The sequence below is a fragment of the Podarcis vaucheri genome, assembly GCF_965113315.1.
Source record: "Podarcis vaucheri genome assembly, chromosome: 16".
NCBI classification, from domain to species: domain Eukaryota; kingdom Metazoa; phylum Chordata; class Lepidosauria; order Squamata; family Lacertidae; genus Podarcis; species Podarcis vaucheri.
The window spans coordinates 26510035-26535046 of NC_138754.1; the positions used below are offsets into that span (position 1 = coordinate 26510035).

At 47.6% G+C, this 25012-nt stretch overlaps 2 protein-coding genes and 2 long non-coding RNA genes across 5 annotated transcripts in view; 2 read left to right on the top strand and 2 right to left on the bottom strand.

Annotated features, from left to right (window-relative positions):
- The window catches only part of LOC309521212, a 254515-nt gene that overhangs the window by 71603 nt on the left and 157900 nt on the right, over window positions 1–25012 (top strand). The gene's annotated exons all lie outside the window — the stretch shown is intronic.
- Window positions 213–7597, bottom strand: LOC309521108 (hydroxysteroid 11-beta-dehydrogenase 1-like protein A). 2 transcript variants are annotated; one of them, XM_082203438.1, is made up of 6 exons: window positions 7284–7597; window positions 5658–5788; window positions 4504–4615; window positions 2660–2848; window positions 1710–1853; window positions 213–643 (listed from the first exon to the last, which is right to left on the bottom strand). In XM_082203438.1, exons 1-6 carry the CDS (start codon window positions 7363–7365, stop codon window positions 429–431), a joined length of 873 nt encoding a protein of 290 aa, XP_082059564.1. In that variant the 5' UTR covers window positions 7366–7597; the 3' UTR covers window positions 213–428. The 2 variants fall into 2 exon arrangements, with proteins under 2 accessions (XP_082059564.1, XP_082059565.1); XM_082203439.1 differs by having other exon boundaries at window positions 5658–5844; window positions 7284–7421.
- Window positions 608–1603, top strand: LOC309521207. Its single transcript, XR_014214564.1, has 2 exons — window positions 608–723; window positions 1247–1603. It is a non-coding gene; the product is annotated as an uncharacterized lncRNA (long non-coding RNA).
- LOC309521106 (hydroxysteroid 11-beta-dehydrogenase 1-like protein B) lies at window positions 10567–23706 on the bottom strand. Its single transcript, XM_082203436.1, has 6 exons — window positions 23547–23706; window positions 21484–21614; window positions 20560–20671; window positions 13374–13562; window positions 12373–12516; window positions 10567–10957 (listed from the first exon to the last, which is right to left on the bottom strand). The coding sequence occupies exons 1-6, from the start codon at window positions 23626–23628 to the stop codon at window positions 10743–10745; spliced, it is 873 nt and encodes a 290-aa protein (XP_082059562.1). The 5' UTR covers window positions 23629–23706; the 3' UTR covers window positions 10567–10742.

Genomic DNA, 25012 nt, shown 5'->3' on the forward strand with positions numbered 1-25012 from the left:
CTATTTAAATCTGCTATTTGTTTAGAACAATGAGGACTAGGATCTTACTTTATTTTTAGGGGAGGGGCGCAGCTCAGTGGTAGAGCTTTGTGTGCCGAAGTTACCGTACGTTCAGTCCCTGGCATCTCCAGGTAAGCTTGGGAAGGTCCCTTCCCTGAAACCATATGTTGTTTGGTTAAAAAATAAGAATATCATAAAAATTGGTGCATATATTAAGGGAAATGTGTATGTGAGTTAGAACTGCACACAAAAATGTGTTTATTAGGAGAGATTTGCACTTAAAACACTGTTGAATATTCAAGAGAGAGAGAGAGAGAGAGAGAGATTGAGAAACGCACTGGGAAGCAGCCCCGATAATTGCAGCACCGGAAATTGTAGCTTTCCCACTCATAATTCTTTTCATAATCCACTTTCCCCACAAATAATTCTCAGAGGATTTTCTCCAGAATGTAGCTGTTGCTCATGATCTGGTCCACGACTCCTGGCAGCCAGTCTCTGAGGAGCATCAAAGGTTTCGTGAGCCAATAAGGAAAGAAAACTTCCCTCACCCTCATGACGCCGCCCCTCACGATGGCCTGGGCGCAGAGCTCTTTCGAACTTGGCTTAATGGAGATCTTGCCTTCTACCGACCTCACAGCTGAGTCTGCGGGGAAAAACGCAGAAGGCAAGTCAGTGTGGAAAGGGCACCAGGCACCCCAGGACCTTGGAAGCTGCTGCTGGTCTGTCTGCCTTGCTGCTGCCTACAAGGGCTGACGGTGGCTCTCCAGAGCTGCAGGTTCAGGAGTCTTGCTCAGCCCTTCCTGAATATGCTTCCGGGGATTACCTGCTCTGCTAGGTTGGCAGGAGCTGGGACTGAGCAACGGGAGCCCATCCCGTCGCGGGGATTTGAACTGCCAGCCTTCTGATCGGCAAGCCCAAGAGGTTCTTAGACCACCGCACCACCCACATCCCATCACGATGTTTAGCTGGTGTTATAAGAAAAAACTGCTCTTTTCCCCTTCTGGGCTATCCTGGAGCCCGTATAGAGTCCTTAAGTGGGTTCCCTATCGGTAGCAGAAAATAGCAGAGGCCAACCAGAGAATATTGAGAAGCAAAACGGCTAGTAAGCCTGATCTTTATTCAAGGAACTGTTGCAACAGGGTCCCCACTCACCACACGCAGGAGGGAGAGAGAACCCTGAACAATGGTGCGCAAGCCCTTAAAAGACTTTTGAAATTTGCCACCCAAGACCATCCCCCTAAAACAGCATACATACATCACAGAAGGAGACGGTCTACAGCAGAAATCCTGTTTGCCAGGATACCTCATAATGGTCACTGATTGCATTACCTGGGCAGTCTGGCCATTCTTTTGTGATGGTTAATGCTTTAGTTCCTGAATCCAGGGCACAGGCTCACCCTATTCATACACAAATACACCCTTAAGGCAGGATTTGCAAGCAAAATGACAATAGGAAGGCTTTCCCAATTTTCCTCCCTTACTGCAGAGAAATATTTGAGGTCATTGGGAGAGTCAAAATGGCTTCAGGATTGCTCTCCTGTACTATTTCAGACACGTGGTTTATGTATGTGTTTGCCTTGAACATTTATGAACATTTATTTTACATTTGAGACCTTAGAATTCTTACAACACTGGTGCTATATCACGATGTTGGACACTGGATTATCACCCAGCCCTACTAAGTGGCTGCCCTACCTGGGGCCGCTTACCTGTGTCAATGTACCCCAACACGGCAACCGTGATGGGCATGTTGATTCCCCGGAGGCGCAGCTCTGTGCGCAAGGAGCTGTAGAATCCTTCCAGCGCAGCTTTGCTGGCGGCATATGGAACGGAGAAAGGGGATGGAAGGCGGCCTGAGAGAAAACAGGAACATATTCCTACTTGGAAGGTTGCAGAATCTATTTCTCCAGAAACCAAAGGGGTTAAGGGGATGGAGCGACTGCCCCTCTGAGGGAACGTTGCAGCCTTTGGGACTTTTTTGTTTAGAGGAGAGGCGAGTAAGGGGGCGACATGATATTGGTTTGTACAACTGACATGGAGAAAGCGGTGACAGAAAAGATTTTCTCCCCCTCACGTTTTTTTCAGCAGAAGAATGGGGTGTGAGTGCTCTCCAATAAATTAACTAACAGAGGATTGGGAAATTTAGATGCAGGAGCCCATCTAGTAGTAGTAGTAATAACAACAACAACAATAATAATAACAATAATAATAATACATTTATACGCCGTGCATCTGGCTGGGTTTCCCCAGCCACTCAGGGCAGCACCCAACAGAATTTTTAAAACACGATAAATACATCAAACATTAAAAGCTTCCCTAAACAGGGATGCCTCCAGATGCTATCTAAAAGTCAGATAGTTGTTTATTTCCTTGACATCTTATGGGAGGGCGTTCCACAGGGCGAGCGCCACTACCGAGAAGGCCCTCTGTCTGGTTCCCTGTAACCTCGCTTCTCGCAGGGACGGAACCGCCAGAACGCCCTCGGCACTGGACCTCAGTGTCTGGGCAGAACGATGGGGGTGGAGTCACTCCTTCAGGTATACTGGGCTGAGGACATTTAGGGCATTAAGGGTCAACACCAGCACTTTGAATTGTGCTCAGAGAGTTTGGACCTCCAGAGATCACTTAGGCTTTGGGGTCTCCAGTCGCCTGCCCATACCGCATATGGACGATACCACGATGATGTTGCCATGGGACTCTTGCAACATCCTCAGGGCCGACACGGTGACCTGGACGTAGCTGAAGAAGTTGACCGTCATGGAGCTGATCACAGATTCCATGTCTCCTTGGTACGGGCCAAAACCGATTTTTCCACCAACATGATTCAGAACCAGCAGATCAAGCCCCCCTGCAAGGGAAAAGAGCACAGAGACCCTGAGTGGAATAGAGAGAGCAACAGCCGTGCCTGGAGATGGACGGAGCTCAGCCTCTTCTTATGTTTTCAGGCTGTCCCTGAAAACCAGCCTGTCACGACCTTAGTCCTTTCATGATTTAGCTGTGATTCCTTCATTGCGGGGGTTGGGCTAGATGACCCTTGGGATCCCTCCCAACCTTATGATTCTCTGATACCAGCCTTTGCAAGCCTGGTGCCCTCCCAGTGTAGGAACGCAAGGAGAAATTTGGTTAGGCTTGCATTAAGACAGCGGTTGCCAAACTTTTTTCTCCTTACCCAATAAAAAGTGTTATTCAGAACCGGGATTTGCGTGAACCAGTAACGAAGATATTAACGCAAAGACATTCAAAATGGTAACTGTGAATTGCCCATGTATTCAAAACCCACTTCAAACTATTTATTTATTTATTTTTAATAATTTTTATTAACTGGCCAATCACATCAAATTAAATCACATCATATACGGTAAATTCCAAATTACAAAGCCAAATTTTTAAATTTTGTTGGGGGAACCCATACTTCAAGATCCAAAGGGTGATTCAGATCATCTTATTACTGTGTTAATGTCCAAATCAGTCCCAATCAGTCCAAACAAAGTTCATAATTCTATCCAGTCTTATCTTGGTGTTTCCACATCATATTTTATTCATATAATTTCTCTTTTTCCTTTACGATCTCTTCTGTTGGTGCCCTTAAGCCGATAGCAAGTATAATAATCCTGTGTGGATTTCCCGTTCCTCCACTAAGTCCAGATGGTTTCCATATATCTCCTTCGTAGATAACATCACTTCAAACTATTTAGGTTAACCAAGTCAACAAAATTGATGACACCAGCTTTCACAGAATCACAGAATGATAGAGCTGGAAGATATACCCAATCAATGAGAAATTGGAAACAAGTCAAAATCTATTAATTTCAAATGACTGGGGCTAATGGGAGTTGCCGTCCAAATTATCTGGAAGGCCAATCAGGTTGGGAGATGCTGGTCAACCCCCTTCCTTCCTTCCTTCCTTCCTTCCTTCCTTCCTTCTCCCTCCCTCCCTCCCTCCCTCCCTCCCTCCCTGGCCAGGTTTAATTCAAAACCTTCAAACCTCCTATGGGGAAGGTTCTCAGGAATGGTGGAAGGAGAAAGAATTTGCCCATGTGAAGACCATCAGGTGGAAACTCTTACACATATGGTTCTTAAATGTAAACTATATGTTGATCTCCACCAGCAGTTCCTAGATCAACTCTGCAGCCCCAAATGGAAACCAGAGTTAGAGGTCATACATTTTCTATTATTGGGGAATAATCAGGAGCTCACCAGGTTAGTGGCTAAATATCTTTATCTGGTTTTTTGTCGTTGAAACACATTGCAGACGTCTGATCTCCCTGGAGACCTAGAGATGTAATGCAGACTGCTTTGCCTCTTTCATTTGACAAATGTTTTGTGTCACTGGGTAGGCGGTAATTCTGTATTGATTTGCTATGGATGCTGTTCCCCTCAAGACGAAAGGGTTAAGGAGCCCTTTGGCTGCGCCTCAGGTAGCTTGTGTGGCAGCCTTTTGGGAACTGGAAGAACAGTTGCCACCCCTCCAAGACTGGCTAGAGACTGGCCCTCCATCTTTACCCAAGACGTTCTTGGTTTCTTCCACAACATTCCGTGCAGAAGCCAAGTCACTCATATCTGAAACGACGTACGAAGCAGAGGCGGCTCCCAGTTTCAGACAATTCTGGACTACCTGGAGGAAACAAATAAATGGAAAATGAGCGAGGTCCCAACTAAAGAAGACTGGCAACTTAAACTGATGTAGTATGTGCAGCTTGCAGACTTAACTTATAGAATAAGAGAACAAGAAGAGTATACGTTTAAAGAAGACTGGGTAAGGTTTATTGAATACATGGGTGAAAATTGTGTACACTTGAAAAGGTTGGCAGCTTTAAGATAAATTCAACAGTGTAAATAAATTTTGATGGATGTAAAAATGGAATATTGGATGGCTTAGTTTATGTGAAATATGCAGGAATCCATGGCATGCAAACTGAACCATGGAAAGAGAAGAAGGGAAGACATTGATATTTTAAGGTTGTTTAAATGAATATTCTAAATTGTAAAATTAAAAAAAACTTAATAAAAATTATGCAAAAAGAGAAAACAGATAAAATTAAATAGGCAACTTAAAAATGGCTTCTAAGAGGTTTACAGGTATAAAATCCATTGTAAAATACTGCAACGCACAGTAAAACAATCCTATCTGAGCAGTAAAAAACAGCCACAAAATTTATCATACAGTGAGCCAGTTTAAAAGCACCATAATTTTAAAAAATCAAAATCAAAACAGTTGGATCAGGAAGATCAAGTTCGGGGGAATGTTCATCGGAAACAAGTGTGTTTTTAAAAACCAGTAGAATAGCAGTAGTGATGGTGAGTCATAAAATCACAGAATTATAGAGTTGCAAGAGACCCCAAGTGTCATCTAGTCCAACCTGTGAGAGCAAGGAGGGCGTTCCATAATGTCGGTGCCATCAGGGAAAAGGCCTCCATGTTCCCACAAGCCAATGGTCACCATCAGGGCATTGCTAAACTAAACTGGTTTCCATTATTCAACAACGGTTTCTTGTGGGAGGGGGGCTTGGTCAGAAGGAGGGCCAGATGAGGAAGGAAGAGATGGGGGGGGTATTTTTGAGAAGGGAGGTGAGGCTAAGGATTGTAGCCAGACTAAGACTATTGGAATCAAGGAACCTGAGTTTAACTGCATTGGGGTCAAGGGATTAACAGTTTACCTTCTGGAGGCGTGTCGCGTTCCTCGCTGTCAGCATCAAATGGGCCCCCATCCAGGCGAACTCATAGGCCATTTGTTCCCCTATCCCTGTGCTTGACCCTGTCACCAGGACCCGTTTCCCTCGCAGCATTTCTGGAGACAGAGAGGAGATGGTCAACATCAGCCGCCCATGATCCAGATGTTTTGCACTGAAGTTCGTAAGAACAGAAACGTAAGGATAGAAGGAGAGTCTGGCCAAAGGGGCCCCCATGCAGTCACAGAATCATAGAGTTGGAAAAGACCCTTAGGATCATCTAGTCCAGCCCCCGCCCCAAACTCAGCCCTCCAGATGTTTTGGGACTACAACTCCCATCATCCCTAGCTAACAGGACTAGTGGTCAGGGATGATGGGAATTGTAGTCCCAAAACATTTGGAGGGCCGAGTTTGGGGATGCCTGATCTAGTCCAACCCCCTACAATGCTGGGATACGCAGCTGTCCTCATACGGGGATCGAACCTGCAGCCTTGGTGTTATCAGCGCCTCGCTCTAGCCAACTGAGCTATCCAAACTATCCTGTTCTCGCAGTGGATGACTAAATGCCCCAGCGGGAAGCCCACAAGCAGGATCTGAGTGCAGCAGCATTCTCCCGTCCGGTGGCTTCCAGCAATGGAGATTTAGAAGTATTACTGCCTCCTCCCTAGTAATTGATTTTATTTCACAAGATCAATATACGGCTGGATTGTAACAGAACATCGACACTATTACGAAACAACAAAGTTGATGAAAGCAATTCTTTAAAACGTTCAAAAATTAAATCAGAATAAATGATCATTACCCCAGAGTCTCAGGGGCAGTGGCAGCCCAAGGGAGGGTCTTTTCTGTGGTGGCCTCTAAGCTGCAAAACTCCCACTTCACAGAGATGCACTTTCGTTATACAGCTTTCAAAAGACGCACCTCTTTCCCATTTAGGATCCACCTTTCCCCCCAGCGATTGTAATTAAACTAGTTTTTAAAGTTGTGTTTTGTTGTAACCCGCTCTGGAACCTTAGGGTGAAGGGATAGTTAATTAATAATAATAATAATAATAATCACTAATGTAAAACATGGGCCAGGTTCTACGTATCTGGATAGGGTAGTCTAAACAAAAAAAGTTTTTAGCAAGTGCCAACAACAGACCCTCCAAGCTTCCCTATTTTCCAGGGACAATCCCATATTTACAGAAGCTCTCCCGGTTTCTGATCTGATCCCTGAATGTCCCGCTTTTCCTTAGGACTTCCATATTTTCTTTGGAGAAAAGTTGGAGGGTAGTGATCCGCCCCCTGAGCCATCTGAAGGTAGCCCTGTATAGGGAAATTTTTCAATGTTTTATTATATTTTCATATATGTTGGAAGCTAGGTGGGCGAGGTATAAATAGTAACTTCTTTATTGTTGTTGTTATCATTATGATGATGATTATGGAACAGCAAGTCCCTATTTTCATCGGATAAATGTTGGAGGGTATGCAACAAGAGCAGAGCAAAGATGCTTGTCTGGTGTCGCTAGCATGCTATGTGCAAACATGCTATGTGCAAACGGCAGAGGCATTTATGTGCAAGAGAGGATCAAGGCCACGATTCAGAAGAGGCAACCCTTCTCCCTTGGCTTACCTTCGGAGAAGCTTTCCCAGTTATAGGCATAGTAAACGAGGACAGCGATGAGGACAGGCGCAAAGATCTTGAGCACCGCCATGGTTGTCTCGGCAGCCAATCATTAACCTCGACTAGCTGGACTTGTTTGGCGAGGTTCAGAAATCCACCCTTTGCCCTGTGGCCACCCGAAGCCTTTCCCTGCTTCAAATTGTGCAATTTCTCCTAGCCTTGGGCACACAGCTCCATCTCTCGGCTCCAGCGCCTTTTGCAACCGGCTGCAAAGTCTGAACTTGTGAAAGAAACATCCTTCGCCTCCTCAAGCGATCAGCGCCTTAAAAAATCTGTGTGGTTGGAATCCGTCATATCATGGCATGCGTCACACTACCCTCTCTGCAGGCTCAGGTGTGGGTTCACAGTGGCACAAAGTGTGTGTGGTGGCCTGGGATTCGGACTCGGATGCTTAACCAGAGGGTTCCCAGCCTGCACAGGAGTCCCCGCCTCCAGAACCAGCTGAGCCAGGGCTGGGACTTGAGCCTGAAGGGTCCTCACCTGTGTTGGATCCTCAGGTGCAGGCACCAGCTGAGTCTGCTCTGGCTCCTGAGGTGATGGAGGACCCATTGCCTGCAGGTGCTCCACTCTCAGCCCCGTCCGAGGAAGCTGAGGTTGCCTCTGGGTCTGATAGCCCTTCAGCCTAGCTGATAACCCTTTCTTCCTTCTTTTCTTTTGCTAATTGTTTCTTATTGTGGAATTTTTATATGTTTTGTTCTTGTATGTTTTAATTCTTGAAGTTCTTCTTATGTTTAAATTTTGAAACTTTTTATTGTCTGTGAAACTTTAATAAATATTATAAAAAAAAGAAAAACAACAACCCAGGAAAAAAAATTGTTTGGCGAGGTTCAGAAATCCACCCTTTGCCCTGTGGCCACCCAAAGCCTTTCCCAGAAATAAACAACTATTGGCATAATAATAATAATAATAATAATAATAATAATAATAATAATAATGTATTATTTATAGCCTGCCCATCTGGCTGGGTTTCCCCAGCCACTCTGGGCAGCTCCCAACAGAATATTAAAAACAATAAAACATCAGACGTTCGAACTTTCCTAAACAGGGCTGACTTCAGATGTCTTCTAAAAGTCAGATAGTTGTTTATTTCCTTGACATCTGATGGGAGGGTGTTCCACAGGGCGGGTGCCACTACTGAGAAGGCCCTCTGCCTGGTTCCCAGCAACCTCACTTCTCACAATGAGGGAACTGCCAGAAGGCCCTCGGAGCTGGACCTCAGTGTCCGGGCTGAACGATGGGGGTGGAGACGCTCCTTCAGGTATACTGGGCTGAGGCCATTTAGGACTTTAAAGGTCAGCACCAACACTTTGAATTGTGCTCGGAAATGTACTGGGAGCCACTGTAGATCTTTCGGGAACTGGTGTTCTATGGTCTCGGCGGCCACTCCCAGTCGCCATTCTAGCTGCGGCATTCTGTATTAATTGTAGTTTCCGAGTCACCTTCAAAAATAGCCCCACATAGAGCACATTGCAGTACAGCTGGGAACACACCCAGTCTGGAATCCCAGACAGTCACTGCCAGTCAGTGTAGACAATACTGAGCTAAGTCTCACTCACCATAAGGCAGTTTCTTATGCTCTCCCGATCTTCCAAATAGGGCTTCAGTTCTGCAGGGATGCAGAGCGAGAGGGAGAGATTTGGGACAAGTGCAAGGGGGACATTGCATCTGTCTTCTGACAAGCTTCCTGAGGTTTTGTAATACAACCCCCATCAGCCCCCAGCAGACACTGAATTGAAATCCAGGAAATCAAGATGACACCGAATGGATGAAGGCGTGAGTTACAGGCTGGGTGCTGTCCCCCTACACAGTGGGTGGCGCTGTGGTCTAAACCACTGAGCCTCTTGGGCTTGCCAATCAGAAGGTCGGGGTGAGCTCCTGTTGCTCTGCCCCAGCTCCTGCCAACCTAACAGTTCAAAAGCACACCAGTGCAAGTAGATACAGTAAATAGGTACCACTGCTGCAAGAAAGTGGTATTATTATTATTATTATTATTATTATTATTATTATTATTATTATTATTTGAATTGATATACTGCCTTATACCCGGGGATCGCAGGGCGGTTCACAGAATAAAATCAAGATATAAAACCACAAAATTAATAATAATAATAATAATCCCAATAGCCCCCCCCCCTCACAAAAACAGCGGTTGGGGGTGATGGGATTTGTAGTCTGAAAAAACAGCTGGAGACCTCTGTTTGGGAAACACTAGGATAGGGGAGATCACTGCAGATGGTGACAGCAGTCATGAAATTAGAAGACGCCTGCTCCTTGGGAGAAAGGCGATGGCAAACCTAGACAGCATCTTAAAAAGCAGAGACATCACTTTGCCAACAAAGGTCCGTATAGTTAAAGCCATGGTTTTCCCAGTAGTGATGTATGGAAGTGAGAGCTGGACCATAAGGAAGGTTGATCGCCAAAGAATTGATGCTTTTGAATTATGGTGCTGGAGGAGACTCTTGAGAGTCCCAGGGACTGCAAGAAGATCAAACGCATCCATTCTTAAGGAAATCAGCCCTGAGTGCTCACTGGAAGGACAGATCCTGAAGCTGAGGCTCCAATATTTTGGCCACCTCATGAGAAGAGAAGACTCCCTGGAAAAGACCCTGATGTTGGGAATGATGGCGAGCACAAGGAGAAGGGGACGACAGAGGACGAGATGGTGGGACAGTGTTCGTGAAGCTACCAGCATGAGTTTGACCAAACTGCGGGAGGCAGTGGAAGACAGGAGTGCCTGGCGTGCTCTGGTCCATGGGGTCACGAAGAGTCGGACATGACTAAATGACTAAACAAAACAACAACAACAAAGGATAGGGGAAGAGCTGCAGCTCAGCATAAGGCATGTGCCTTTTGAAATCAGCTCTAAATGAGAGCCATGAGGACTAGAAACCTACTTCATTTTCAGGGGAAGGGTGCAGCTCAGTGGTAGACCGTCTCCTCTGCATGCAGGAGCTCTTGGGGCTGAATCTCCAGATAGGGCTGATGGACCTGACTTGGTGTAAGGCAGATCCCTATTTAAATCTGCTATTTGTTTAGAACAATGAGGACTAGGATCTTACTTCATTTTTAGGGGAGGGGTGCAGCTCAGTGGTAGAGCTTTGCATGCCGAAGTTACCATAAGTTCAGTCCCTGGCATCTCCAGGTAAGCTTGGGAAGGTCCCTTCCCTGAAACCATATGTTGTTTGGTTATGCAAAAAAATAAGAACACCATAAAAATTGATGCATATATTCAGGGAAATGTGTGTGTGAGTTAGAACTGCACACAAAAATGTGTTTATTAGGTGAGATTTGCACTTAAAACACTGTTGAATATTCAAGAGAGAGAGATTGAGAAATGCACCGGGAAGCAGCCCCCCAAATTTGCAGCACCGGAACTTGTAGCTTTTCTGTTCATCCCACAAATAATTCTCAGAGGATTTTCTCCAGAACGTAGCTGTTGCCAATGATCTGGTCCACGACTCCTGGCAGCCAATCTCTGAGGAGCAGCACAGGTTTCGTGAGCCAGTAAGGAAAGAAAACTTCCCTCACCCTCATGACGCCGCCCCTCACGATGGCCTGGGCGCAGAGCTCTTTCGAACTTGCTTTCAGGGACATCTTGCCTTCTACCGACCTCACAGCTGTGTCTGCAGAAAAGAACACAGAAGGCAAGTCAGTGTGGAAAGGGCACCAGGCACCCCAGGACCTTGGAAGCTGCTGCTGGTCTGTCTACCTTGCTGATGATGATTCTAGTCCTTATGGTTCCCCCCCCAAAAAAGAGAGGACTACAACCTTGATTTAGTTTTAGGGGAAAGGTTATGATTTGGTGGCAGAGAATCTCCCTTGCATGGAGAAGGTCTGAACTCCCCAGCAGCATCTTCTGGTAGGGCTGGGAATGTTCCCTGCCTGTATATCACAATGTTTAGCTGGTGTTATAAGAAAAAAACTGCTCCTTTTATGGGGTATCCAGGAGCCCGTACAGAGTCCTTAAGTGGGTTCCCTATCGGTAGGAGAAAATAGCAGAGGCCAACCAGGGAATATTGAGAAGCAAAACGGCTAGTAAGCCTGATCTTTATTCAAGGAACTGTTGCAACAGGGTCCCCACTCACCACACGCAGGAGGGAGGAGAACCCTGAACAATGGTGCGCAAACCCTTATACAGTCAGACATCGGATTGAATGTGCTTCGGGATGAGCGCGTTCAAGTTGCGCTCTGCGGCAACCCGGAAGTAACAGAGTGTGTTAATTCCAGGTTTCGCTGCTTGTGCATGCGCAGACGCTCAAAATGATGTCACGTGCATGCGCAGAAGCGGCAAAAAGCGATGTGTGCGTGCGCAGATGTGCCATTGCTGGTTACGTTTGCTTAGGATCCCGTACACATCTAGAGGTACCGCTGTATAGACTTTTGAAATTGGCCACCCTGTTGCCCAAAACCATCCCCCTAAAACAGCATCCATCCATCACAGAAAGAGACGGTCTGCCAGGATACCTGAGAATGGTCACTGATTGCATTACCTGGGCAGTCTGGCCATTCTTTTGTGATGGTTAATACTTTAGTTCCTGAATCCAGGTCACAGGCTCACCCTATTCATACACAAATACACCCTTAAGACCAGTGGCGTAGCGTGGGGGGTGCGGGGGGGGCCAGCCGCACCGGGCGCAACATCTGGGGGGCGCGCGCTCACACTCGAGTGCTAAAATCCATGGGTTAGGGGGCGCAAATTACTTGCCTTGCCCCGGGTGCTGACAACCCACGCTACACCACTGCTTAAGACAGGATTTGCAAGCAAAAAGGCAATGGGAAGGCTTTCCCAATTTTCCTTCCTTACTGCACAGGAATATTTGGTCATTGGGAGTGTCAAAATGGCTTCAGGATTGCTCTCCTGTACTATTTCAGACACGTGGTTTATATACGTGTGTATGTGTTTGCCTTGAACATTTATGAACATTTATTTTACATTTGAGACCTTAGAATTCTTACAACACTGGTGATCTATCACGATGTTGGACACTGGATTATCACCCAGCCCTACTAAGTGGCTGCCCTACCTGGGGCTGCTTACCTGTGTCAATGTACCCCAACACGGCAACCGTGATGGGCATGTTGATTTCCCGGAGGCGCAGCTCTGTCCGCAAGGAGCTGTAGAATCCTTCCAGCGCAGCTTTGCTGGCGGCATATGGAACGGAGAAAGGGGATGGAAGGCGGCCTGAGAGAAAACAGGAACATATTCTTACTTGGAAGGTTGCAGAATCTATTTCTCCAGAAACCAAAGGGGTTAAGGGGGTGGAGCGACTGCCCCTCTGAGGGAATGTTGCAGCCTTTGGGACTTTTTAGTTTAGAGGAGAGGCGAGTAAGGGGGCGACATGATATTGGTTTGTACAACTGACATGGAGAAAGCGGTGACAGAAAGGATTTTCTCCCCCTCACGTTTTTTTCAGCAGAAGAATGGGGTGTGAGTGCTCTCCAATAAATTAGCTAACAGAGGATTGGGAAATTTAGATGCAGGAGCCCTAGAAGGACCTAAGAAGAGCCCTGCTGAATCAGGCCAACGGCCCATCTAGTAGTAGTAGTAGTAGTAGTAGTAATAATAATAATAATAATAATAATAATAATACATTTATACCCCGTGCATCTGGCTGGGTTTCCCCAGCCACTCTGGGCAGCTCCCAACAGAATTTTTAAAACACGATAAATACATCAAACATTAAACGCTTCCCGATACAGGGCTGCCTTCAGATGTCATCTAAAAGTCAGATAGTTGTTTATTTCCTTGACATCTGATGGGAGGCCGTTCCACAGGGCGGGCGCCACTACCGAGAAGGCCCTCTGCCTGGTTCCCTGTAACCTCACCTCTCACAGTGAGGGAACCACCAGAAGGCCCTCAGAGCTGGACCTCAGTGTCTGGGCTGAATGATGGGGTGGAGACGCTCCTTCAGGTATACTGGGCTGAGGCTATTTAGGGCTTTAAAGGTCAGCACCAGCACTTTGAATTGTGCTCGGAAAGTTTGGACCTCCCAAGATCACTTAGGCTGGGGTGGGGGGTCTCCAGTCGCCTGCCCATACCGCTTATGGACGATACCACGATGATGTTGCCATGGGACTCTTGCAACATGCTCAGGGCCGACACGGTGACCTGGACGTAGCTGAAGAAGTTGACCGTCATGGAGCTGATCACAGATTCCATGTCTCCTTGGTACGGGCCAAAACCGATTTTTCCACCAACATGATTCAGAACCAGCAGATCAAGCCCCCCTGCAAGGGAAAAGAGCACAGAGACCCTGAGTGGGAGAGAGAGAGCAACAGCCGTGCTTGGAGATGGACGGAGCTCAGCCTCTTCTTACGTTTTCAGGCTGTCCCTGAAAATCAGCCTGTCACGAGCTTAGTCCTTTCATGATTTAGCTGTGATTCCTTCATTGCGGGGGTTGGGCTAGATGACCCTTGGGGTCCTTCCCAACCTTACGATTCTCTGATACCAGCCTTTGCAAGCCTGGTGCCCTCCCATTGTAGGAACGCAAGGAGAAATTTGGTTAGGCTTGCATTAAGACAGCGTTTTCCGAACTTTTTTCTCCTTACCCAATAAAAAGCATTATTAAGAAGCTTGATTTGCGCAAGCCAGTAAGGAAGATAGTAACGCAATGACAGTCAAAATGGTAACTACGAATTGCCCATGTATTCAAAACCCACTTCAAACTATTTAGGTTAACCAAGTCAACAAAACTGATGAACGTAATCCGGTGGCACCAGGTTTCACAGAATGATAGAGCTGGAAGATACACCTAATCAATGAGAAATTGGAAACAAGTCAAAATCTATTAATCTCAAATGACTGGGGCTGATGGGAGTTGCCGTCCAAATTATCTGGAAGGCCAATCAGGTTGGGAGATGCTGGTCAACCCCTTTCTTTCCTTCCTTCCTTCCTTCCTTCCTTCCTTCCTTCCTTCCTTCCTTCCTTCCTTCCTTCCTTCCTTCTCCCTCCCTCCCTGGCCAGGTTTAATTCAAATCCTTCAAACCTCCTATGGGGAAGGTTCTCAGGAATGGTGGAAGGAGAAAGAATTTGCCCATGTGAAGACCATCAGGTGGAAACTCTTACACATATGGTTCTTAAATGTAAACAATATGTTGATCTCCACCAGCAGTTCCTAGATCAACTCAGCATCCCCAAATGGAAACCAGAGTTAGAGGTCATACATTTTCTATTATTGGGGAATAATCAGCAGCTCACCAAGCTAGTGGCTAAATATCTTTATCTGGTTTTTTGTCGTCGAAACACATTGCAGACGTCTGATCTCCCTGGAGACCTAGAGATGTAATGCTAGACTGCTTTGCCTCTTTCATTTGACAAACGTTTTGTGTCACTGGGAAGGTGGTAATTCTGTATTGATTTGCTATGGATGTTTGTCTGTGATGCCAATAGAAGGTTTGATGATGATGATGATGATGATATACCATTATGATGGGATGATTAGCTGCTTGTGCGTAAAATCGTGCTCCCTCAGAGTTTGTGCGGCTCCACAAACCTCTGTGTGTGACAGAGCTCCTCAAACATGTCTGCTCTAGTCACTCGTAGAGTCTGACAGTGGCTGTCTGCGGAAGCGCTTCAAGCAAAGAAGCTCCTTAACGGAAACGCGTCTCCTGGACTCACGACGTGGCAGCTTCCGGCGAAGCATGGGTCTCCCTATGGTTGCTTCTGACACCTCCCCGCTGTTCTCGCTGGACGTGTCTCTCACCCCTCCCTCTTCCCTGCTAGTTCCTGCCTTGGCTGCTGCGTCTCTCTCAGCATTCATGAGATCCTCCTCCAGAGTACCCTCTCTCCCCCTGCTGGTCCCTGCTTTAGTTGCTGACTCCCTCCCAGCCTCTGGGAGCCCTACCACCTCCCTTTCCTCTGATGTCAGTTCCCTGACATCCACCTCCCCTCCAGGGCCCCCTTCCCCCCCGCCCATACTCTCTCCTCTGGGCGGTGAGGAGATAAAACCCCGAAAAGAATCCTCTTCATCTTCAGACGTCTCGAACATTTCCCTCCATCGGTCTTCGTTCCGGCGCGCTGAATCCTCCTCCGCCTCGGAATCAGAGAACCCCTCCAACTCTTCTTCTTCGTCGGTGGTGGCAAAGTATTCCCTCCGGAACCTCGCCACTGGCTGAGGTTTACGAGGGAATCTCTGATGAAAAGTTTCTATTAAAACCTCGTCATCTACATCCTCTGCCATGACCCAGGTGTTTTCCGACTCCGGCTCCCCTTCCCACATTACCAAATACTCTACTTGATCTCCCTTCCACCTGGAATCGAGAATCTCCGCTACATGGTAGCTGTGTTCCTTTTCCTCCATTGCTGGTCCCCTATTGACCCTCCCTTCGCTGTCCCCTTTATACGGTGACAGCAACGACCTGTGGAAAACTGGGTGCAGCTTCATGTGGTTCGGTAACCGGAGTCTGAAAGCCACTGGGTTGACCTGCTGCGTGACTTCAAATGGGCCCAGCCTTTTGGGTCTTAACTTCTTACAACCCCCTTTGAATGGTAACCCTTGGGTAGACAGCCACACCTGGTCCCCCACCCTAATGCTTTCACCTTCCCTTCTGTTTTTGTCTGCCTATCTCTTATATTCCTCCTTAGCCCTGTTTAAGTTAAGTTGGAGCTGGCGATGGATCGCTTCCATTTCTTCAACGAACTGTTCTGCAGCTGGAACGCTCCAGTTCTCCCCTTCCCCCCCTGGGAAGGCTCGGGGATGGCACCCGTGATTAGCCAAAAAGGGGCTCATCCCCGTGGACACGTTCTCTGCATTGTTGTAGGCAAATTCTGCCAACGCCAGCTTCTCCACCCAATCATTCTCTCTGTCATTCACATAACACCTCAAATATTGCTGGAGGACACCATTAGCTCTTTCCGCCTGCCCGTTGGTTTCTGGATGACGGGCAGTTGAGAAATTAACCTCTACATGCAGTAAGCTCATGAGCTTCCTCCAGAACCTGGAAGTAAATTGTTTCCCTCGGTCTGAAACCACCCTCAAGGGGGCGCCATGCAACCTAAACACATTTTCTACAAACAATTTAGCGGTTTCTTCTGCTGTGACCGCATGTGAGCAGGCTATAAAGTGGGCCATCTTGGTTAACAGGTCTACCACAACCATGATGGCTGTTTTCCCTCTAGACCTTGGCAGATCAGTCATGAAATCTATTGCCACTGTTTCCCATGGTCTTTCAGGTGTGGGTAGTGGTTCTAATAAACCTGCCGGTGCCCGCCTCTCCCCCTTGGCTCGTTGACATTGGTCACACCCTCTCACATACTCCCGCACATCTTCCCTGACCTTGGGCCACCAGAATTCCCTGGTAACCAGCCACATGGTTTTGTGTTGCCCAAAATGCCCTGCTGTGGGGCTATCGTGCAGTTGCTTGAGTACCTTTTCCCTCAATTCCCCTTCAGGTATATATAACGCTCCCTTGTAGTACAACGCCCCGTTTCTCTCCTCAAAACCCCCGGGTTTGTCTCCCTCCCTCCTGAGACCCCTGAGTTTGTCCTGGGCGTATTCATCATGCACCGTTCCCTCTACCAGTTCCCTTTGCCCCACCAATGCCGCCCCACACACCCAGCGGTCCTCTGGAATGACATGGGTCTCTTCGGGTGCTCCCTCCCCCTCCAAATATTCAGGTTTGCGTGAGAGAGCGTCCGCCCTAACGTTCTCTGGGCCTGGCACGTAACAAATCTCAAGTTAAATTTGGAGAACTCCTGGGCCCATCTCAACTGCCGTTGGTTGAGCACTCGCGCAGTTCTCCAATACTCAAGATTCTTATGGTCCGTGCACACTTGCACCTTATGTTGTGCACCAATTAGCAGGTGCCTTCATCTCCGGAAAGCCTCATGAATAGCAAGAAGTTCCCGGTCGTACACCGTGTAGTTCCTCTCGGATTTGTTCAGCTTTCACGAAAAGAAGGCACACGGTCGCCACTCTGACTCCTCCTTCCCCGGCTGCTGAAGAAGAAGCACCGCCCCTATGGCTCTGTCAGATGCGTCTGTTTCGACCCTCAGCTTTTTTTGTAAATCCACATGCAGAAGTTGTCCTTCAGAGGCGAAGGCCCTTTTCAGTTCCTCAAACGCTCGCTCCGCCTCCGCCGTCCAAACAAACTTCTTTTTACTGCTGAGACAGTCCGTAATGGGCGCCGTCAGGTGGGCGAAGTTTCGGATGAACTTACGATAAAAGTTTCCAAACCCTAGGAACCTCTGCACATCCTTCTTGGTTTTGGGTGTTTTCCATTCCAGCACTGCTTGAACCTTGCCGGGATCCATGGCCAATCCCTTGTCTGACAGGCGGTACCCCAGGAATTCCACCTCCTTGGTATGAAACTGACACTTCTCCAGTTTCACCCACAGCCTGTTGGCTTGCAGCCTGCTCAACACTTCTCTGACGTCTCTCACATGTTGCTCCTCATTCTCCGAATACACCAACACATCATCTAGGAAGGCCACGCAATTCTTGTAGAGCAAAGGCCCCAGTACGTGGTTCATGAACGATTGAAAACACGCGGAGCCTGCTTGTAATCCAAAAGGCATCACGAGATATTCAAATGCCCCCAAAGGGGTGAACATGGTGGTTTTCCATTCATCCCCTTTCCTTATACGTATTAGGTTGTACGCCCCCCCTTAGGTCCAGCTTTGTGAAAATCTTTCCCTTCCGCACCCTGGTCAAAATATCATCAAGCCTGGGCATAGGGAAAGCCACCGGTTCTGTCACTGCATTTAACCGCCTGAAATCACATACAAGTCTCGGCTTGTCCGTGTGCTTTTTATCCACAAAAAACACTGGGCTACCCCCCGCTGCTTTGGACTCTCTGATGAAGCCTCTCTTCAGGTTCTTGTCAATGAACTCTCGCAACTCCTGCATTTCCCTGTCTGACATGGCATACAACTTGCCTACAGGAAGCTGTGCTCCAGGGAGTAAATTGATCTGGCAATCAAAGGGCCTATGCGGGGGTAGTTGGTCAGCTTCCTTCTCGCTGAACACGTCGCTGAGATCTGCATACTGTGGTGGTACCTTCACCTTCTCCATTACTTCAGTCCCTGCTAGGGTGGCTTGGGCCCCTGCTGAACCCTTTTCCCCCTTGCAGTGTTCTAAGCAATGTGCTGAACCGAAGGAAACCACTCTTTGATGCCAGCCCACCAGCGGATCATGTAGGGCTAGCCAGCTCATTCCCAAAATAATGGGAGCGCCTCCCAAGGTGGCCACATTAAACGCTATCAGTTCTGTGTGCCTTGCCACCCTCATTATCATTGGGACAGTCTGCAAGCTGACTCCTCCTCCCAACAGCTCCCTGCCATCGATCGTGGTCACCTGCAGGGGGTTGCTTAAAGGGATCGTCTGTATCTGGTGTTCAGCAGCAAACTCCTTGCTCATAAAATTGCAGGAGCTGCCTGAGTCCAACAGCGCCTTTATTTTTAGGGGGTGTCCATTTTGCAGCTCTAGTGACACTTCAATCACTAGAGCAGGTTGAGGAGCTTCTGGCACGGGCACTTTCACTGCTCTTTGGCCTGGCTGCAGTGCCCCGACTGTGGCAACCAGGCGTTGGCTTTTACCTGCTCCGTTGCTCCCTGCTCTCCTCCCTCAACAGCTCCCACCATCCCTTGCCATTCCTTCCTCTGGGGGCAGACTCTGGCAAAGTGGCCTGGCTGTTGGCAGAGATAGCATTTCCGGGTGCCCTTTCCCTCCTTCTTAGCCCCCTCACTGGGCTTTGAAACTGCGCGCGTGCTGTTCCGATTTCCATCGGCTCTGCCGGCGGGAAAGCTGGCTCAGGAATGTCTGGAATGCGGAACTCCTTCCAACGTTCCCCTCTCCCTTCCCGCCTCTCCAAGGCTCTTGCCTCCTGGCGCGCTCCTATGGTCAGCGCAGATTTGGTCAGCTGATCCATAGACACCGCCCTGGGGCTCCGGGACAGTTCGTCTTTCACAGCCGAAGAAAGACCTTCTTCAAATAGCATCTGAATGGGGGCCGCCGATAAATCCCACCCCAATCTGTGAACCAGCATGGTAAATTCAGTCCAGTACTCACGGACAGATCGGCTTCCCTGCTTGCAAGCCATTAGCTGTCTGCGCACCACCCCTTCCTCAATATCACTGGAAAACATGATATCCATTGCACGAAAGAACTTCATAGTGTCCTTTAGGATGTCATTGTGCGTTGCCATCAGGGGTCGAACCCAGTCCCGCGCCCCCTTCTCAAGATGCCCAATTACGAAAGCAACTCGCGATTCCTCATCAGGGAACTCATCAAACTGCACATTAAGGGCATATTGCATCTCTGTCCTAAAGGCATGGTAATCCTTGGGGTCCCCCCCAAACTTCTGCACCAATCCTGGTACCTTTCTGGGGAACTGAGTGGTTCTCCCCTTCTTGTCTGCATCCTGAGCCCTTCTCTCCTCAAGCCTCGCCGTCTGCAGCGCAAGTTGGACTTCCAACGCTCGGTACCTTTCTTCCAAGCTTGGACCAGCTCCAACCCCTGCTCCTCCGGTTCCGGCTGGGTCGCTCATGATGCTTTCTCCTGCACAGGCAGCGTACAGAGACTGTCAGACTGCTATGATGGGATGATTAGCTGCTTGTGCGTAAAATCGTGCTCCCTCAGAGTTTGTGCGGCTCCACAAACCTCTGTGTGTGACAGAGCTCCTCAAACATGTCTGCTCTAGTCACTCGTAGAGTCTGACAGTGGCTGTCTGCGGAAGCGCTTCCAGCAAAGAAGCTCCTTAACGGAAACGCGTCTCCTGGACTCACGACGTGGCAGCTTCCGGCGAAGCATGGGTCTCCCTATGGTTGCTTCTGACACCTCCCCGCTGTTCTCGCTGGACGTGTCTCTCACCCCTCCCTCTTCCCTGCTAGTTCCTGCCTTGGCTGCTGCGTCTCTCTCAGCATTCATGAGATCCTCCTCCAGAGTACCCTCTCTCCCCCTGCTGGTCCCTGCTTTAGCTGCTGACTCCCTCCCAGCCTCTGGGAGCCCTACCACCTCCCTTTCCTCTGATGTCAGTTCCCTGACAACCATCCTTCATCAAAAGATCTCTGGGCAGATCTTTGCCAAGATGCAGGCAGACAAGGCCAATAGCTGTGGTGTCCCAGGGCAGAAGCTGGCAAATGCCTTTGGAGCTATTCCGCTCAAGACGAAAGGGTCAAGGAGCCCTTTGCCTGCGCCTCAGGTAGCTTGTGTGGCAGCCTTTTGGGAACTGGAAGAACAGTTGCCACCCCTCCAAGACTGGCTAGGGACTGGCCTTCCATCTTTACCCAAGACGTTCTTGGTTTCTTCCACAACATTCCGGGCAGAAGCCAAGTCACTCATATCTGAAACGACGTACGAAGCAGAGGCGGCTCCCAGTTTCAGACAATTCTGGACTACCTGGAGGAAACAAATAAATGGAAAATGAGCCCCAAAATGGAAAACAAGCGAGGTCCCAACTAAAGAAGATTGGCTTCTTAAATTGATGGAATATGTGCAGCTTGCAGACTTAACTTATAGAATAAGAGAACAAGAAGAGTATAAGTTTAAAGAAGATTGGGAAATGTTTATTGAACACATGGGTGAAAAATGTGTACACTTGAAAAGGTTGGCAGCTTTAAGATAAATTCAACAGTCTAAATAAGTTTTGATGGATGTAAAAATGGAATATTGGATGGCTTAGTTTATGTGAAATATGCAGGGATCTATGGCATGCAAACTAAACCATGGAAAGAGAAGAAGGGAAGTCATTGTTATTTTAAGGTTGTTTAAATGAATATTCTAAATTGTAAAATTTAAAAAAAAACTTAATAAAAATTATGCAAAAAAGAGAAAACAAATAATAGTAAAGAGGGAACTTAAAAATGGCTTCTAAGCGGTTTTCAAGTATAAAATCCATTGTAAAATGCTACAACGCAAAATAAAATAATCCTATTTGATCAGTAAAAAACAGCCACAAAATTTATTATACAGTGAGCCAGTTTAAAAGCACCATTATTTTAAAAAATCAAAATCAAAACAGTTGGATCAGGAAGTTCAACGGATTCTTGTGGGAGGGGGGCTTGGTCAAAAGGAGGGCCAGATGAGGAAGGAAGAGATGGGGGGGTATTTTTGAGAGGGGAGGGGAGGCTAAGGGTTGTAGCCAAACTAAGACTATTGGAATCAAGGAACCTGAGTTTAACTACATTGGGGTCAAGGGATTAACAGTTTACCTTCTGGAGGCGTGTCGCGTTCCTCGCTGTCAGCATCAAATGGGCCCCCATCCAGGCGAACTCATAGGCCATTTGTTCCCCTATCCCTGTGCTTGACCCCGTCACCAGGACCCGTTTCCCTCGCACCATTTCTGGAGAGAGAGAAGGAGATGGTCAACACCAGCCGCCTACAATCCAGATGTTTTGCACTGAAGTTCGTAAGAACGGAAACGTAAGGATAGAAGGAGAGTCTGGCCAAAGGGGCCCCCATGCAGTCACAGAATCATAGAGTTGGAAAAGACCCTTAGGGTCATCTAGTCCAGGCATCCCCAAACTCAGCCCTCCAGATGTTTTGGGACTACAACTCCCATCATCCCTAGCTAACAGGACCAGTGGTCAGGGATGATGGGAATTGTAGTCCCAAAACATCTGGAGGGCCGAGTTTGGGGATGCCTGATCTAGTCCAACCCCCTACCATGCTGGGATACACAGCTGTCCTCATATGGGGATCGAACCTGCAGCCTTGGTATTATCAGCGCCTCGCTCTAGCCAACTGAGCTATCCAAACTATCCTGTTCTTGTAGTGGATGACTAAATGCCCCAACGGGAAGCCCACAAGCAGGATCTGAGTGCAGCAGCATTCTCCCGTCCGGTGGCTTCCAGCAATGGAGATTTAGAAGTATTACTGCCTCCTCCCTAGTAATTGATTTCATTTCACAAGATCGATATACGGCTGGATTGTAACAGAACATTGACACTATTACGAAACAACAAAGTTGATGAAAGCAATTCTTTAAATCGTTCAAAAATTAAATCAGAATAAATGATCATTACCCCAGAGTCTCAGGGGTGGTGGCAGCCCAAGGGAGGGTCTTTTCTGTGGTGGCCTCTAAGCTGCAGAACTCCCACTTCACAGAGATGCACTTTCGTTATACAGCTTTCAAAAGACGCACCTCTTTCCCGTGGCACCTGTGTCTTTAGGATCCATCCTTCCCTCCAGTGATTGTAATTAAATTGTTTTTAAAGTTGTGTTTTGTTGTAACCCGCTCTGGAACCTTAGGGTGAAGGGAGAGTTAATAATAACAACAACAACAACAACAACAACAACAACTCTTGAGAGTCCCATGGACTGCAAGAAGATGACACCTATCCATTCTTAAGGAAATCTGCCCTGAGTGCTTACTGGAAGGACAGATCCTGAAGCTGAGGCTCTGATACTTTGGCCACCTCATGAGAAGAGAAGACTCCCTGGAAAAGACCCTGATGTTGGGAAAGACTGAGAGCAGAAGAAGAAGGGGACGACAGAGGACGAGATGGTTGGACAGTGTTCTCGAAGCTACCAGCATGAGTTTGACCTAACTGCGGGAGGCAGTGGAAGACAGGAGTGCCTGGCGTGCTCTGGTTCATGGGGTCACAAAGAGTCGGACACGACTAAACGACTAAACAACAATAAAAGTTGTGTTTTGTTGTAACCGTCTCTGGAACCTTAGGGTGAAGGGAGAATTAATTAATTAATTAATTAATTAATTAATAATAATTTAAAACACTAATGTAAAGCATGGGCCAGGTTCTATGCATCTGGATAGGGTAATCTAAACGAAAACAGTTTTTAGCAAGTGCCAACAACAGACCCTCCAACCTTCCCTATTTTCCAGGGACAATCCCATATTTACAGAAGCTCTCCCGGTTTCTGATCTGATCCCTGAATGTCCCGCTTTTCCTTAGGACTTCCCTATTTTCTTCGGAGAAATGTTGGAGGGTAGTGATCCGACCCCTGAGCCATCTGAAGGTAGCCCTGTGTAGGGAAATTTTTCAATATTTTATTATATTTTCATATATGTTGGAAGCCAGGTGCGTGAGGTATAAATAGTAACTTCTATGTTGTTGTTGTTGCTATGGAATAGGTGGTCCCTATTTTCATCGGATAAACGTTGGAGAGTATGCAACAAGAGCAAAGCAAAGGTGCTTGTCTGGTGTCGCTAGCATGCTATGTCCAAACATTCCCGAGATCGGCAGAGGGATTTATGTGCAAGAGACAATGAAGGCCACTATTCAGAAGAGGCAACCCTTCTCCCTTGGCTTACCTTCGGAGAAGCTTTCCCAGGTATAGGCATAGTAAACGAGGACAGCGATGAGGACAGGCGCAACAATCTTGAACACCGCCATGGTTGTCTCTGCAGCCAATCATTAACCTCAACTAGCTGGACTTGTTTGGCGAAGTTCAGAAATCCACCCTTTGCCCTGTGGCCGCCCAAAGCCTTTCCCAGAAATAAACAACTATCAGCAGAATAAGAATAAGAATAAGAATAAATAATAATAATGTATTATTTATAGCCTGCCCATCTGGCTGGGTTTCCCCAGCCACTCTGGGCAGCTCCCAACAGAATATTAAAAACAATAAAACATCAGACGTTCGAACTTCCCTAAACAGGGCTGACTTCAGATGTCTTCTAAAAGTCAGGTAGTTGTTTATTTCCTTGACATCTGATGGGAGGGCGTTCCACAGGGCGGGTGCCACTACTGAGAAGGCCCTCTGCCTGGTTCCCTGTAACCTCACTTCTTGCAGGGAGGGAACTGCCAGAAGACCCTCGGAGGTGGACCTCAGCGTCCGGGCTGAACGATGGGGGTGGAGACGCTCCTTCAGGTATACTGGGCTGAGGCCATTTAGGGCTTTAAAGGTCAGCACCAACACTTTGAATTGTGCTTGGAAATGTACTGGGAGCCAATGTAGATCTTTCGGGACTGGTGTTCTATGGTCTCGGTGGCCACTCCCAGTCGCCATTCTAGCTGCGGCATTCTGTATTAATTGTAGTTTCCGGGTCACCTTCAAAAGTAGCCCCACATAGAGCACATTGCAGTACAGCTGGGAACACACCCAGTCTGGAATCCCAGACAGTCACTGCCAGTCAGTGTAGACAATACTGAGCTAAGTCTCACTCACCATAAGGCAGTTTCTTATGCTCTCCCAATCTTCCAAATAGGGCTTCAGTTCTGCAGGGATGCAGAGTGAGAGGGAGAGATTTGGGATAAGTGCAAGGGGGACATTGCATCTGTCTTCTGACAACCTTCCTGAGGTTTTGTAATACAACCCCCAGCAGCCCCCAGCAGACACTGAAGTCCAGGAAATCAAGATGACACAGGATGGATGAAGGCTGAGTTACAGGTTGGGTGCTGTCCCCCTACACAGTGGATGGCGCTGTGGTCTAAACCACTGAGCCTCTTGGGCTTGCCAATCAGAAGGTCAGAGGTTTGAATCCCCACGACAGGGTGAGTTCCCGTTGCTCTGTCCCAGCTCCTGCCAACCTAACAGTTCGAAAGCACGCCAGTGCAAGTAGATAAATAGGTACCGCTGCTGCAGGAAGGAATTATTATTGTTATTATTATTAATTGAATTTATATACTACCCTATACCCGTGGATCTCAGGGCAGTTCAAAGAATAAAATCAAGATATAAAACCACAAAATACATAATAATAATAATAATAATAATAATAATAATAATATTCCCAATAGCCCCCCCCCTCACAAAAACATATTTTAAAAGGGCATA